Below are 17,037 nucleotides of genomic sequence, written 5' to 3'. Positions count from 1 at the left end.
ACTTCCAGTTGTGGAAGAAACAATCTGAAACCTCTTTTTGACAAGAAAAAATTTCACTCCTTAATATCAAATGAACAGTTTAGATACACAAGTGAAATAATCCTAAGGTAAAGGAATTCTTTCACCCCCTCACCAAATCACTATAAGAGACCAGTAAAGGCTTCAAACCATTTCCCTTAACTCTCCCATTCTTTGCTCAATACCAATACAGGCAAATGTATATTTTCTAATGACTACATAACCTCTACCTGTCATCTAATTTTTCAAGTACAGCCAGCTTGTGACTATTGAAATAAAGGGTTACAAAGCACTTAACTGTTAATTTGAGATTATAGAACTATTCTGATTTTTTTCTGGCTTCATGTCGCTTGAAAGAAGAAAATCCATTTGTCATAATGAATGAAAACCAGGACAGAACAAGGTTTGCTCTCGCTCTCTCTAAGGAATTGTAGGTGGAGTTATATAAACAACAGAGCAAGGATCAAAGGGAAATCTTAGGGAGTGTAAAATACTGAGGTATTAAAGGAATAGAGCCTTTTATCTATTGTGGAGGAAGGAAGTAGAGCATTGAGACGTGTGTAATATATACAACTAAGAATCAAAACCCGAGCAAGTCCTAAAAGAGATTGAAATCAATTAAAGTCTGTTTTTTTTCTTATTCTGTTAAAACGACAAGAAAGAACCAAAAGTGTAATCCACAACAAAAATCAAGCTCCAACACCTGGAAAAGCTAGGTTCAAATTCAACGCTATTTTAAACTGTATTTTTCCCCACATCCTATGAAACAAGCACTGTTCCATCACAGACCGTATCCCTATTCACTGCCAGCCGAACTGAGGCTTACCTTGTCCTCTACTCTGTTCAGCCTGGCACCAATCGTGTTATTCCCTCGATCTTTGCTTTTTTCTGTGGAACAAGAAACATTTTCAGATTAATATATGGCAGTATAACAAAATAGCAGCAAGCCACAAAAGGGTGTGTTTAACTAGCCCACCAACACAGTGTAACTGAACACCTTTGCCAGGGTAGTTCTATTGCTTAAAAAAGGCTTTTTGTTTCTTTTTATAGCATTACCCATGCCATGACTTTTAAGAGCCCTTATGTTTAAGGCACTTTCAACCTTAGCTTTATGCTTTAACCTGGGAGAACAAAACTGTTCCCAATTTAGTCAATATGTTTTAATTGCCATTAAAAATAATCTACCATTATGCAAAAGACACTACAGCCAATTTGAACAATGCATTTGGTAACATTTTATCCTTCTTCTCCCCGTTCACCAATACTGTATGTACAATACTGAAAAATTACATTAACAGAGAGTTTTGATTAGCCAGACCCCCAAACAAACTTAGTACTTCCTGCTCCTTTTCCAGTCTCTTTTCAAAGGTATTGAAGCTCTATGTGAGCATTACTTATTTCGTAAGAACTCTATAATCATTGCATACAATTTTATTGAAAATATGGTAAGTCTTGGAGAGATTAGAGCCAACATTTTGAAAACTTCAGTGAAAGTAGGTGCTTTAAATATCTAAATAAGAACAACCCTATTTTAAAGTTGTTGATGATTAAATATTATTGTGGTTGCCTAAACTTCAGACCGCAACTGGTTGGCACTGTTTAAAAGTTTGGCAACAAAATGAGAAGTATTTTAAAAAGTATTTTCCATTAATTACATCTTCAGCAAATTAACTTTAGACACATACTTCATATTAACTTACCTGAGACAGAGATAAAAAGAGATGGCTTCCCTATGGATTGGTCCAACCTATAAAACAAAAAGAATCATTTTTAGTTTTTATTGTATCAGCCTGAACCAGCATCTTCCCCTTCTGTAGCTGGAGGGGAAAGACCTCTTCACAAACAAGCAAAGCGAAGTTCAAGTAGTTCTGGTTTGGCCTGTAAGTTGCTTTGGGCTAAGAATAGCTTGAAACAAAAAACAAAACGAAACTAAACAAAATGAGATTAGACTTAGATTGGTCTTTAGCTTCTTTAAGCACTGTGAAGTGTTACCGTGCCCGTTGCTTTTCCACACAAACAGCATTGTTTCTTCTTCTCCTTGTTCTTCTACAGCTTACTTGTTGCATCTATCACTCTTAGTTTGCTCTTAAGTGCAATTTCACCACAGCAGGTGACAGTATTTCACGTATAATACAGTCCTTAACATATAGGTATTACAGTGTATAGTCAAAGCTAGCAGGGACTGAATCAATACATGTAAGTATAAGGAAAAGTTTGAGTCCCAATCATCAGATTTTTAAGCTCTTTGCCTTTTCCTTCCTGTGTGAAAACTTCACTTGAACACCATTTTATATTCCACAACTTTGCACAGTCCTACCAACATGACACCCATAATCCTCTCAGCTTTTGATTCCCGGTCCCAATCACTGACTTATTTACAAGTATCTCTCTGCTGCTGTTTACAGATACAGACACCGAACTTTACTGACATACCTCCTCTGTAACTCCTTGATTCGCACCATCAGGTTGAGGTGACCCTGAGAATACTGCTCAATAACATCTCGGACATCATAGGGCTTTCTGGCTTGCTGTAAAATAAAAAACAAAAAACCATGCCTTTAAGCCACAAGGATGTAGGAATAGTCTGTGGCAATGTAGATTTTTTCCAAGAGTAGACAGTAAGTTCTTTTAAACCCTTTTAACACTGTGTAAACGTTTGAAATATTTTTATTGTTCCTATGGTCATACATTTTTTGAGGAGTAATCATGACAGTTCTGATTTCATCCACCTTTTTGTTGTTGCAGGTCCAAATGTCTTTCAAGGAGTAATGGTTTTAAACTAAAAGAGGGGAGATTCAGACTGGCCATGCAGAACAAATTTTTTACAATGAGGATGGTAAAACACTGGAAGAGGTTGCCCAGAGAGGTAGTAGATGCCTCATCCCTGGAGACATTCAAGGCCAGGCTGGACAGGGCTCTGAGCAACCTGATCTATGTGAAGATGTCTCTGCTCATTGCAGGAGGGTTGGACTAGGTGACCTTTGAAGGTCCCTTCCAACTTATTCTGTGATTCTGTATTTCTGACTCATTGATTATGCTGTCTATGGATACTGTGTATATAATTTTCAAGGTTTGGTTAAAACCTTGGTAACACCGAGTTGCAACTTTTCCTTTTTTGCGTCTTTCGAGAACAAGGAAAAGAATTTACAGTGGTAGCTTCTAACATACCAGAATCTGCATCCCATTTGAGGTCTCAGAAATATTTTGTCACCTGCACTTCAGCAGGAGATGTCTCTGCACTGCTTAACCTTATTTCATATGCTGCAGGTTTTCCTCAGTTCCATGCCCCAGATACCTTATTTTTTTAAGCCAAAGGAAAGTGGGATACAATATAAAAACCAGGCTATGGCACCTTCATGCAGTCCCCTGCCCCTGCCTGGGAGGTAGCTCCTGCATTTTAGGAATCATTACTTTATAATTGCTACTTTAATAATATCAGTCACTTTAATAATATCACTTCATCAAACAAATTATATTTCAGTCTGCCAGATTCCTCAAAGCCAACTGCAAAGCATGAGTGAATGTGAGATACTCCCTAGTGGAGGCTAAACAAGAATGGGAATTGCTTCAATTTAACCAAAGAAGAATTCTCAAGAACCCTGACCGGCTGCTTATACACATATAAATCATAACTAACATCCACAAAGAAAGAAATATGATTCAACGATGGCATAAGCCCATAAGTCTTTTCATGGACTAGTACTGTAAACATAATGATATTAAAAAAAAAAAAAGAAGAATTCTTGGATTATTTTTGTACTATAAATAAGCAAGAGAGAAATCTGCAAGATCAGCTTGAAAACTCCAGGTTCAGAAAAGCTGTTCAGTAAGAACAGAGATGCCAAGCTTTCCCCTGCTGTCCTTGTACTCTGATGCAGGCGTCTGACAGTAGAAAGAGGAGGTATGTCCCTGCCTGTTTTTCATTTACTGGGCTGCTTCTTTCTCTCTAAAACAAGAACTGAAAACTTGGAGTAAATAGAATTTATGAATGAAGTTTAATTTCTGAGTAGGACAGAGTATTAATAGTCAGTACTGATTATTCTGTAATTACTTCATACTGAAAGCTGATATTTCTAGAGAAAATGCTCTTAATGATGACAACATACTAGTTTTGTAAAAAGAAAAAAAACTCCAGTTGGCATAGATGGGTATTGATAGAACAAAATTAGAAGCCAGGCCCACAGCTTTCTTTAACTACTTTTTTACTTTTGCCCCTCTGCTAATTAAACAATATTCATGGCAAAAATCTTCTTAAATGATGCCCCATCATACATGAGAGTTTGCAAAAGGCACAAAAGCCAAAGTCAAATATTAAATGTGCACGATTGCATGCACACGGAGGCAAACCCAGGAAAGGGAGAGGGGAATCTGTACAAGGGGTATTTCTGGGAAATGTAAACAAATAACAGTCAAATAAAATGGGTAGAACATCCTTTGAAGCACAGGACACTTTGAACCACATTGTTTGGCACAGCCCAGTACAGAGATTAGAGAAGATTACACACACAATTCGGGATTCATACCATGACAAATGAATTACATAAGAAGATGAATGATTAAGACTATAAATGCAAGATTTTCCAGTGGAATTGTAATAAACCAGACAACAGTTACTCAGGTCATCAATGGAATTCCAACCTGTATTTTTAGTTCACACTAGGTACAGAATATTTGCCATGGTGAAAAACATAACACAAGTTAAAAACATGTTTTAGAAAGAAACTGATTTACTCCACAGGAAGAATTTCTGTGTGAAGAGGAAAAAAACCTATTTCAAAATGACAATGGTAAATCAGACCAAATCCCTGGTCCTTCGATCTGTGAGAGATAATACAGTTGTATCCATGTGTGTAAGTCTTAAGACATTTAGAAACTTTCCTAGTGGCAAGACAAAGATTATTTATTCATGAATCCAGCTAGTGGAGTAACTGAGTACAGTGATTTTCTTTCTGAAATTCAGCTGTAGGGTTAGACTGTACCCAAGACATTTGATTTATAACTAATATATAAGATAAATTGATTTCTAAGTACTGCTGTCCCTATAATCTACAGAATCCTTCTTAACCATGAGCCATTCACCTTAACTAATGCACAGGACTTGTAGAAGATGATCCTTCCTACACAATTTGAAACAGTCCTATAGACTTTACAAGAGAATAAACACATCCATTAAAAAAAAGGTATTAATTCTTTATAATATTACACTGGGTTCTTACATGGACATCATCATATGGACTGCATTCAAACATGGACTTTAAAATAGCCCATAAACTTCTCCCCTTCTTTAAAAGAGGAAATGATGCCCATGTGTGACGCTTCACACATAATTGCTTTTCATGTCTTTTGAAATTTCTTTGTATCCCTGTTTAGCTTCTCTTTATTTATTTATTTACTTTTAAGCAGGAAGTGTCTCCTTTCTAACTCACTTTTATCCTTGTGGTACCATCACCACCTGTTATTAATTAAGCTCTTAAAAAAACCCCAAACCCCTATCTATACAAATTTAGGCATACAGGTGTATCCTGCAAACAGCTGGTATAGTTTAAAAACCATACCGGCTTCATGCTGGGACCTACTTTGCAAAATTTTCCTCTTCCTCTCCTTCTTCCCATGCTTCCTCTCCACAAAAGCTTCAGATGCATCTCTAAAAAATACTCCTTTTAAGTGCTCGTCTTGCAATTACTTATGTTCCAGCTTATTTTAAGCATAACCAATGAACTTCACCTGAAATTATTCAGGTTTTTTTCAATAGCTACAGAAAAAATATCTGAATTTTCTTTTAGGAAGATACATTTCATGTAAACACAAAAACATTAGAAGGCAAATATCTATCAGAAAACAGCTACGCAGACCTCTTAAAGGCTGAGAGTCACATTTCAAAATGCACCTTCTGCTTTACCTTAATTTCAGATATTATGTTGGACTAGTTACTAGAAACTGTAGAGTCATTACTTGGCACTTATTTAAACATTTTAACTTCTTATGAGTATTTTATGTGCATACAATAGAAGAAAGCAGATTTAAAAAACGTGAGGAAACAATAATGACAGTGGTTATCTCTTAATTACAGGAGAGATTTTCAAAAAGCACCTTATGCCTTGAATTTCAAGGTGACTTTGTGCATGAAGTTACTTAGGTGCTTTTGAAAACTTTACCATTGGTGCTCTCCAAATTTTTATACTTGGTCATAACCTTGTGTTCAGAAATTATTGAGAAGTATCAGATATCCCCCATACCTTCCTACTGGAAGATCCTGCTTCTGACAGAAACAGGAGTGACTTCAGCTACATTTCACTTCAGCTTAACTGACATTTTTAGTTCTTTAGTAACAGCTTATATCAGTATCTCAGGAAGGAGAAAGGCTACTAACGAAGGATGAGCGACAACCTTGTTGAGGCATTTTGTAGATGGCCAGGACCAGGTCTTTTGCAGATGTGAAAGTGAGAGTACAACTGAGAAGCCAGATTAGCAACCAGGATACTGAGTGCAAACAAGTTTTAAGTATGAACTGAATAGTCTCATTCTATTCAGTCAAATGCTTTTTCAGCTTTTATCAAGTCATCTGCCACAGGGGAGTTTCGTTCAGTTGCCAGGTGGATAATGTTGCATTTAGGCATTTTCAAAATCTGTTTTAGACAAATACCACTTGGGAGGTAGATATATAATAGGTAGATTTCTTGGTTTTAAGCAGTTTAGTTAATAACATGGCAAATATTTTATGATATAAATTTGTGAAAGCAATGTTTCAGTAATTACCATAGAGCAAAGGATCACAATTAGGTTTTAGAATGAGAATAAATTAAAGTTTAATGTAACTGTTCACATTTGGGCAGTTTTTCACTGAACAGCTGTGGACACAGCACTGGAATGGGTTATGTCCCTTGCCAAGTTAAAAGTGCTGGCCAGCAAGTGTTAAGGAGCAACAAAATGGCTACAGAAGTTATTTTCAAGTAGTCCATTCTGTCTTAATATTAGTCTAATAAGAGTAACAGGTGAAATGTGCTAGAAAAATCTTTCTGAAAGTGCTACCTCCAAGAAATCCCCAGACAGGGGAGATTTCTGCCTTAATGGTGAACAGTCTGAATACATCACACATAATCAAATTTCTGAAAAGGTCAGTCAACCTAAGCCATAAATTAGCTCATGAATTTTAGCAAAAATAAAAAAGATGCAACGCAGAAAATTGCTAAAGAATTCAGGCAGTGCTTCTAAATCTCAATGAGGAACTCAGAATCACACTTCTGAAGTCGTCATCATCATCATTATCATCATCATCATCTTTGTTTTGATCCCAAACTTTGCACCCTTGAAATATTTGAAGGAAAAAGGACATTCCCCTTTTTTGGGGGGTATAAATTAAGGGTAGGAAAACATTTTAGCCTGTCACAAGCACTAGTGCCGAGGTCATATATGTAAATGGATGTAGGCAGTTAAGCCTCTCTGTTTCTTCGCATTTTCAGTTGTGAAGCCTGTTCTCCAGGGATTGTCCCTTATTAATTCATTTTAAGTAAAGTAATATATTTCTTATATATATATATATATGTTCACCTGGTTTAAATCAAGGTGAAGGCTGTCAACACATGTATTTTTACTGGATTAATGAAATTGATTTAGAAACCGCATTCTTAGAAAGTGTGCGGTCAGAATTTTTTATTCAGATGAGGCAACAAGGTTAATTAGCTACTGTTAGATGCTCATGGTATTGTAACATCACAGCAAATGAAGCGGCACACAGGAGATGTATGTCAGTCAGGGCTAGAGAGGTAAAGAGAACCAGTATCTCACAAACTGGGAAGGAGATTTATCCACACAGAGAGGAGAAGGGAAAAGGAAGGCAAAATCTTCCAATATACGAACAAATTTCCACCCCAGTTTCTTATCAGGACTTCATTATCACTGAGTGAGAGACTGAAACAAGGCTGAGCTAGTATTTTAATCTCTAATCCTACTGACTCGGCATGAGAGTAACATACAGCTCAGAATTAATGGAGACATACGAGAATGTTTGCACTGCGAGAAAGAGACAGCGATAACACAGGGTTAAGGGTCAAGTCCATTAGCAGAAAATAACATTTTAATTCAGACTGCATTTCAGGAGTTTAGCCTATTTCCAGTGTGTCCACAGTTGAATAACCTTCTGCTAAACAACCACCCTATTGAAGGAGGAAGAGAATAGCGGGTGTAGCTCATTATTACTGAAATGAATTGTGTCAGTCTCTCTTAAGTCTCTAAAAGAAACAATGAATCAGGAGAACAAAAGGGTTTATTTAGAAAATGAACTTTCTATTCACAACTTACCTGAAACTTTTTCTTTGCCACGAAATACTGCATCCTACGAATCACCTTAATTGCAGCGCGGTGGTGTTCTCGGAGCCTGTGGGGAAAACAAGGGAGGTGAGTGGGGTGAAGGAGCATCTCCAACCAGACAATAAATAAAGCAGCCTGCAGTAAATGCTTCAATAACATGTAAATGTATAATGTAAGGAGATTCAGTCTAGGACCACAACACACTATTATGTTGACCTTCCCCACCCTCCAAGGTGGCTATAAAAATCCAGGATTTTATCTGACCTATGCTGGGTTTGCCTACATTTCATAGAAAAAGAGGTGTCTGCATAACCTCTTCCTATGTCTAAGCAAACCTCCACCAATCTTGCCCAGTTTCATTTCCATACACACTGACAAAGCTATCAACTTTCTGCATATTCAGCCATGCCCAGCTTTTATACATGGTCACTCCAGAAATCCAGTTTGGGTTGGGGGAGTGATCTCCTCCTACCCCCAAGTCCTGTACAATGTTTCTTCACTTACACAAACTTGTTTTTCAAAAATTATTTTAAAAAACTCAAACAAACAAACGCTTTAAAGATTTTTTGAATTAATGACTGCCAAAAAAATCAAAATGTTCCTGGGGTAGCTGGATGCAACATCTACATTACATATCTATCCCCAAACTGAACTGAAAGTTTATATAAAGACAAAATAATCTGAAATGTCTTTAATCAAGTATTTTCCCCTCTTCATGCACAGGCATATGAATTTAAAACAGAATTAAAATCTAATAATTTGTTCTTTGTACTTTAACTGATTTTTTTAGTATCTGACATTTTTTAAAGAGTTCATTAAGAGCATCAGGTCTATGAATTTTTTCAAAGCTTGCAAAAATGATAGATTTTTCTTCTTAGCGTTAAAACATCAAATGAAACACTTAAGCTGTGCCAATGATTTATTCTACTTGCTCATTCTATTATCCTTATTACAACGTGTTTGAATGACATCATTGCACATAATTTCTTTCCCTTTTAAATGCTTGAGAATGTAGTATTTCCAACTCTCATCCCAAATGGACTTCTAGGGATGGTTTTGGGGAATCAGCAGTAAAAGCAGAGTTAAATATTCCAGATTTTTTATCTTTATAAAATTAGTATTAGTAATTCTGACAGGCAGACATATTGAGATGTCAATAGGCAGTGCCTTCTGTCTGTACTGACCCTCACAGCATTCACGCTCACTATGGGATGGAAAAATTATGTTTAAGTTCTGTACAAGTTTGAGTCTTTGGTGTGGTACACTGTGGTATCACTCAAGCCTCTTTAGTTAACCCAATCTAGAATTTTAGTGAGTATTCGTGTATTTTCTCAGGACAAACTTCCGCCAGCGTTCTGCATGTACAAATGGTGGATGCCTGTCCTCTGAACAGCATGGCAAGTGTAGCTGGGTCATTCCCTTTCTAAGAACTCACACTTTTTGGAAAATAGCTTTCTGCAAAACCAAAGACAGAACCAAAAAAACCTCACATTTTTTACTTGTAGGTACTGCTGGTCAGGTAGTTGTTTTTTCTTACAGAAATTGTTCAGATTCAGCAATGATGTCAAGAAAAGATTGCCTTCTCCAGATACAGTGTGAAATATGCTCGTTTTTCAAACTAGTAATGTGCAGCTTTTCACCACAGGCCTACAGATCGTTAAGACTCTAAGTGCATTTACCTAACATGACTGTGCCTCAATAATCATGCACTAATCCATGAATCTGTAGTTGGATCTGTATAGGAAGGACCTTCCCTCTTAATACCTTACTGAGATGCTCAGAGAGACTGTTTCCAGGTCTCTGCTTGTGCAAATCTGACTAAAAGATCACAGTTCATGTTACAAAAATGTAAATTCACTCCTCCTAACTGGGAAGGCTGCCTATTTGGATCCAGGCCCGCTGAATGGAGTTAGCCTCATGCTACTTCATGGTATCCCCCATCTGTGAGCCTTTGCTGCATCACTCTGCTACTAGGGACAAGGACAACTTCCCCAAAACATAAAGAAAATAAAGTGTTTGGAGTCTTTAAGTTCTGCTTCACAGAGATGGAGGCCAGAAAGGTAAACACTGCTTAATTTGCTCTTAAATATCAAAGGTATCAAAGTGTAACTGTCATGCAGCTATACATCCTATACGTAAATGCACACAAAAACATCTTATGACAAATAGAAATAAATGTCAATTGCTGTAAAACTGCTTGTAGTATTTTGGTTTATGCCTCATTTCCTCTGGTGCATTCTTCACAGTCCATTATTTCTGAGTAAAATATTTTTCCTTGGGACAGACGTCCACAAGTAAAGCACACCAAATCCCTCATTCTCTATCAGGATGACGAGCCTCATCTATAAGCAAGACAGCCAGATAATAAAAATAATATTCACCATTCAGTGACATAACAGAAGTATACCACCAAAATGATTTTCCAATGCAGCTATTTTACATCAATCATTGTTCGGTGCTAACACAAACTTCCACACCAGGAGAGAAAGTTAATATTCTCATTTTATTCCTTCCCATTTCCAGCTCCAGTAGGAAACCTTACAGTAAGCTGCTTTCTGCTTATGCTGTAAAACCTAATTCCACACAACAGGCTGTCCTGATTGCCCATGATTAAATGCTTCTGCGATGAGGGAAGGGAATAAAGGATTTAATTAGTAGCCAAGGTTATGATTCACGGTTGTTTGATCTCTTTTGCAAACCAGTAACAAATGCCTTAGTAAATTGAGAGTTTAACCATTAACTAGTGATATTTGTTTGTTCAGCCACTTGTGACATCTCTGAATTCTGGTTACGGAATGGCTGTCTGCAACCTCTGGGGACACACACCATATTTAGATGCCAGATAGCAACTCAGTACAATACTGTCCTCAGAGCCAGAGTTTCAGGAATACTTTTTCGAGTGTGGTGGGAAATGACATCATCCAAGAGTGCTGACAGACAGCAGCAACACACCTTGGCTGGGCAGGAATCCTGTGGCGAGCGGGAGCCACCCTTTGGAGCAGCCACAGAATGGCTCTGCAGGGACCAGCGGGGTACCCTGGAGAGCCTGTCTGCTCCAGCATAGCTGTTGGAGCTAAGCTCTCTTGCAAATGAAATCCCACCCCACCCCACCCCTTTTTTTTTTTTTGGTTTTGTCTAACTTTGGTACAACCTTGTTTGATAAGCACATTAGCTACAGGGTCAGCAGATGAGGCTTTTGCCTTTTTGTTAACAAAGCTATTTTCCTCTCCTGAGCGTTCAACAGGCTTTGAACCTCACCCTCACCACACTCATCAACCTCATGATAACCAACATCCAAAGGGACTTGCCAGTCACTGTTTGAGTGATTCCAATGACCATCATTACCTTCAAAAATAAACTGAAGTAGTTTGTATGCCCGTAAAATCAAGCTAAAAATTACTGCTTCCAATACTAGACAACATCTCAGCTTGCACCTTTCTGAAGAAAAATTGCCAATAACTTTCCCTGGATACCAGTAGTTTTCTTTCTCAATATAAACAGGACATCAAGATCACCTTGAACACAGCACATACTATGTGACATTTCTCATGGAATCAAACTCAGTGATTTGGGTCCTGAAGCCACCAATGAAGCTATAGCATTGTCAGAACACATAGGAATGATCCAGAAGGATGGTTAACAGGGTCAACAGATTCATGCAAACCTAAATTATTTGTAGGTATAAGCTAGGTTTGTTTTATTCGTGCACTGAAAAAGTAGCCTGTAGTGGATGCAGGCATTAGTCAAAGCATAAGAACGAGAATAAAAAAAATCCACAACCCAGCAACAAAGTACAAATGGATTGAGCACCAACATTACAACAGAAAGCCTAACAGAACAAAATCACTAGAAATCCTCAGTTTTTCCTTCATCCTTTTGTTTTCAGGATACTTTATCTACAACAAGTCATTTGGAGGAAACCTGATCTCTTCATTAGTCCCTCAGAAATGTGGACTGGAATTTCACATAATTTGGAAAACAAGCATGCTGAACACCTTCAGGTAATTTTAGAGACGTTCTCATTTGGTTGGAGAGTTGTTATACATTTATAAATACCCCAAACTATTGTAATGGAGACATTTGTACATTTCACTGCATTATTCATTTTTCACTACACAGACAGATGAAACTTCAATGGGTTTCCCAAGGTGTGGCTCATTCCCCAGTCCCTCACTCACCAGCAGTCACTGTGAGTGTCACCAGCTTCAGCCAGCACCCACCTGCCTCCTTCCTGCAAGGGGACCTGAAGGGCCAGCCCAGAAAAACATTTCCAGAGACCGAGACTAAGATTTTTCGTTACAAAAAACAGGTGGCTTCACAAAGAAGGAAATTGGCAGTTGCATGGCTTGGTTGATTTATGTTTCAATAAAAATAAAAACTTATTTTTTTAAAATAAAGTTTTACAAGATTAGTCCCTATTCTGAAATGCACAGTTCTTTCATTTAAGAAGAAGAACGAAAAAACAATTACTAATTAGAAATATTTATTGCCCTTACAAAGCTTCTGAATTTTATATCAAATCCTTAGTAATGCCATTAGAAGTTTGTTCCCCTTTTCATCTCAGGAAGGTGTTCTACATATTGGTTTAGTGTTAAAAGAAATATTAAAGCAACAAGACAGAGGAAAGGTGGTGCTAATTTCCTATTTATAACACTTGCCTTTTTGTTCATTTGTAGAACATTTTATTATCAGGACCATAATGTTTGGCACAGAACTCCCGACATACACAGACGCTGATATTATCGGCATGAAAGGTCAAAGCTGTCTATTCAGAATGAGTTTAACACGAACAAAAACTCAGTAGGAGAGAGCCACAGATTTATAATATCTTTTACAAAATTCCCATTTCTCAGTAAACCTAACACTGATTTGAAGTCTAGCTCAGTTTTCAAACATATTTAAATTCTCTGCAGTCATCTTAAATTTCTGACACAGGACAGAGCTAAAGTACTAAAAAAAAAGGCTAAAGTGGGTTGGCTGAAATTTTTGGCACGAATCATTATTTAGACTTGAACTTTATCTTTAACGCATCAGATTTCGATAATATATTGTGCATGTGAACTGTAATATTTTTTCCATTCAGGCACTGAAAAACATTCCTTGTCACAGAATTTGGTAGACGACATTCACAGTAACAACATTAAGCCATTTCATTAGTGCATTTAAGTCTAATGAAATCTTTCATCGTTAGTCCTCCAGGAGCTTTTGGTATAGAATTTGCTGCGGCTCCGGGTTATTCTTGTCTTTTCACACGTCCTGTCATTCCCTGTCCATTACAGCTGATGGGAGACTCTCCATATTGGACAACATTTTAGATGCGGTAAATTGGAAGGGATTAGGTTGCATTGCTGTGTATTCTGTAATAGGAAATACTTGATGACCATATCCAGAATCACTGATTATTTCAAATAATGTGAGTTACCCTGCTTTTCCTTTCTTTTGTTGCTAGAGCTTGGCAACTGTTGTTTACCATTATGATACGTTTAGTGGGGGCTCTCAAAATATGCCCTGGCCCATAATGATTCACAAGACCCACCTTAAGAGCAAACCAGTAAAAGCTGCCCACAAGTGTTAGAAAGGTATGATGACACTTGAAGAGCAAACCAGAACTGAAGTTTTATTAAATATGCTTCAGCCAAGCTTAGTGTTTATGTAAATGCTACCACAACATTTTCAATATATGAATGTGTTTATTTTTAACAGACAAACATTCTTTACTAGACCTTGCTTTCTGGACTTCCCACCCATTTGTGAAAGTTAGAAATAAGTGAGAAGACAAATGAAAGGGAATTCAGCTACGGGTATACACAGAACAACAGGAATCACAAATAGCAGGTAAGCTAGATTTTTACACATTCTATGGTCTTAGCAGTCAAAGGCATTCTGGTAATTCCTGATGAACAAGTAATCTGGTTACCAAAGATCTACATCTACTGAGCTCTCATTCATGCTTGCAAATTTGTCACGGACAAGTAAGATTTCATCAAATGCATTTTTTCACTTAAGCACTGAATAATTCAATGTCAGCAGCAAATTATTTCTATTTGATTAATAATTTCTATAGAATAGTATATTTTGAGTGTTTAATTTTAAAAATAGGAGCCGCTTTGACTTAAACACACGTGTCTCAATGTAATTTCTGTTTCCTACCTTGGGGAATGTAGGGGCTGACTTCCCACAGAAGCATTAGTGATTCTAAATTTAAAAATGGCTCTGCAAGAGTGCTCTGTAAAAGTAATGTCAAATTCACTCTTTTGGTGAACCCTTCAGCCAGTAAACACCTTGGTTATTATTTACTGAATGTGAACATAGCTCCAGGGGAATTAGCTTAAACTGAATTAACAATTGTAAGCTCCTCTCCCAACTATCTGTGGTTGGTCTTTTTTATTTAAAAGATGTAATTTTAAACCCACAGTCATATTTTAATGAATTTGTATTCTATTTTACGGCAGCTCTCATCTCTCAAAAATCATGGGCTTAACTCAGAAATCCTTTCATGTAGTTACAGCAATCCTGTTTTCTCTACAGATAATCTGGTTTATCTTGGTTTGTGGTTTTTTAAGAGACACACAAAAACCAACAAGTTTAAAAAATAACATTGCCTTTGGAAGATGTTGATGTTTTAATGTCTTCAGTTAAGAATAAAAATGGCTTACTATTACAAGAAATGTTTTAAAAAGGAAAAAAAATGTGTAGGTTTTTCAAAACCATATCTTGGAGCATGGTATATAAGTGGGGAAGGCGTTGGAAAGATGCAGCCTCCACATGAGTCTCAGCAGCCACAGCTCAGAGCGTGGTGTGACCCCCCAGCTCCCAGCTGCACCTTGGCAGAGATGTGACATGAGTGTATGGGTGACATGGGTGTACAGCTGGCGACAGGGACCCATGACGGCCCCAGCACGGCACGGGGGCTTCTCTCCTGCTCCGGGAGCCTAAGCGTGGCGATGGCAGCTGGTGGGAAACCTGATTGGCCATGCTTGGCAGGTCAGAAAGAATCCCGAGCTCTGCACCAGTGGGCTGGGAGAGATGTCCAAGGGGTGATGGGGAAGCAGGAGATGGGAGATTGTACGAAAAGGGGAAAACAAGCTCAAGTAACTTGACTTGTTTCAGGCACCAATGGCAATTTGAGACTCAGAGAGACTTGGGAAAATACAGCTCATCAGTCTAGCCCTTTAAAATATGATCATATCAAGGCAATCTGAAATAAATATTTAAATGCAGACCTAAGAAGGGAAAACAAAACAAAACAAAACATTGCTCTCCTGACCTGGAGTTAACACAGGTAAAAATATCTGCCGTGTGGATGAGAAAGAGATGGCACAAAGCGCAGAAGTTTTTGCTAGCTATTTTTCTGACAGAGGACACAAGTCTCATAAGGGGCTTGGCTTCATAACTCCCCCAAAGTAAAAGCTCTTAATATCTGTACTGCTCCACAATGACTATATTGCTGTAACTGAAGGTAGATTATTTTACAACTGAATTTTCAAGAACGGCTTTCTGCAAAGTATTTATGTGATACTGGGAGAATGAATACAGGATAAGGAAGATAAACATGCCATTAAAAACAAAGTTTTCAACCAAGCTGACCCTCTACTCCATCCCCACTTGTCCCTCTGTTCTTAGAATCATAGAACAGTTTGGGTTGGAAGGGACCTTCAAAGGTCACCTGGTCCAACTGCCCTGCAATGAGCAGGGACATCTCCAACTAGATCAGGTTGGTCCATTCCTCAGCATGTCCTGATAAACAAAACAAAAACTGGTTTCCAACTGAACAGAAGGTGCTCCAGAAGAGGTAAACAGTAAGACAAATCGCTGCAGCTGGAATAAAGGTGATGCATATGTTTTCAGAACTAATGGTATGCTGGGGCAAACAGATGTAGCATCAGAGACTTCTTTTGTAGTCTGCCTGCAACGGTGCTAGCTGAGAATATTACCCTTACTATAAAAGCTTGTGTTGAAATCAGGCAAGAGCATGAGATTTCTTGTACATCCTAAATCGCCTTTGCTGTGTATTTTCATAACTCTGTTTTCACTTACATCTGTTACCAGGGTATGAGGAGTTGCACAAAGGACATGGAGGAAAAAAAAAATAGGAAAACAAATTATTTTTTGAAGGAACTGAAATACCTTATAGAGAAAGCAGGACAAATATAAAAACTAGTTCCCATTTTGTCAGGATTGGTTGTTGTTCCTCAACTTTGGTGATATCAGTATCAAATACCAATTGATGTGGGTATCAATATATCACACTGTATCTTGTTGAGTCAGAAGGCAGTTACTTTCTCAGACAGTTTCAAGGCCAAGCAATTTTAAAGTAACTAGACACAAATGAGATCACAGATAAATAAATAAGAATGTACAGCACCGTCTTACATAGTCTGACATGTTAAACTTCTAAAGAAGCTGAAGACAGAACAAAATGGAGCTGTATTTCAGTGCATATGGAAAGCCATAGATATGATTTTGCAGCATCTGGTCAAGAGCAATCTTTTCAGATTAAAAAAGATTTTTTTCAGAGCTTGTAATTCATGGCTCTGAATTATACCAAGGACATGCTGGGCTACAATCAGTGATACTGGGAAGAAATAGCCATATTACCTATGGTTACTTGCCTCTCTATTGTTGGCCTATTAAACTTAAAATAACCTTTGAATATTTAGCTGACTGTTGTTACACTACTTCATTATGCTCAACAAGTTGTTAACACTCCAC

At 37.6% G+C, this 17,037-nt stretch overlaps 1 protein-coding gene across 1 annotated transcript in view; it reads right to left on the bottom strand.

Moving 5' to 3' along the window:
* The window catches only part of KCNQ1 (potassium voltage-gated channel subfamily Q member 1), a gene marked incomplete at both ends in the record, with an annotated part of 351,244 nt that overhangs the window by 100,583 nt on the left and 233,624 nt on the right, over positions 1 to 17,037 (bottom strand). The window contains 4 exons of the mRNA XM_080346267.1: positions 845 to 906; positions 1,719 to 1,765; positions 2,452 to 2,546; positions 8,317 to 8,392. Coding sequence (XP_080202393.1) covers positions 845 to 906; positions 1,719 to 1,765; positions 2,452 to 2,546; positions 8,317 to 8,392 — 280 coding nt within the window. The remainder of the gene's footprint in view (positions 1 to 844; positions 907 to 1,718; positions 1,766 to 2,451; positions 2,547 to 8,316; positions 8,393 to 17,037) is intronic.

Source organism: Nesoenas mayeri (genome assembly GCF_963082525.1).
Source record: "Nesoenas mayeri genome assembly, chromosome: 5".
Classification (NCBI taxonomy): domain Eukaryota; kingdom Metazoa; phylum Chordata; class Aves; order Columbiformes; family Columbidae; genus Nesoenas; species Nesoenas mayeri.
Note: the sequence above shows the minus strand (reverse complement) of the source record. Positions and strands in the feature narration are given on the sequence as shown.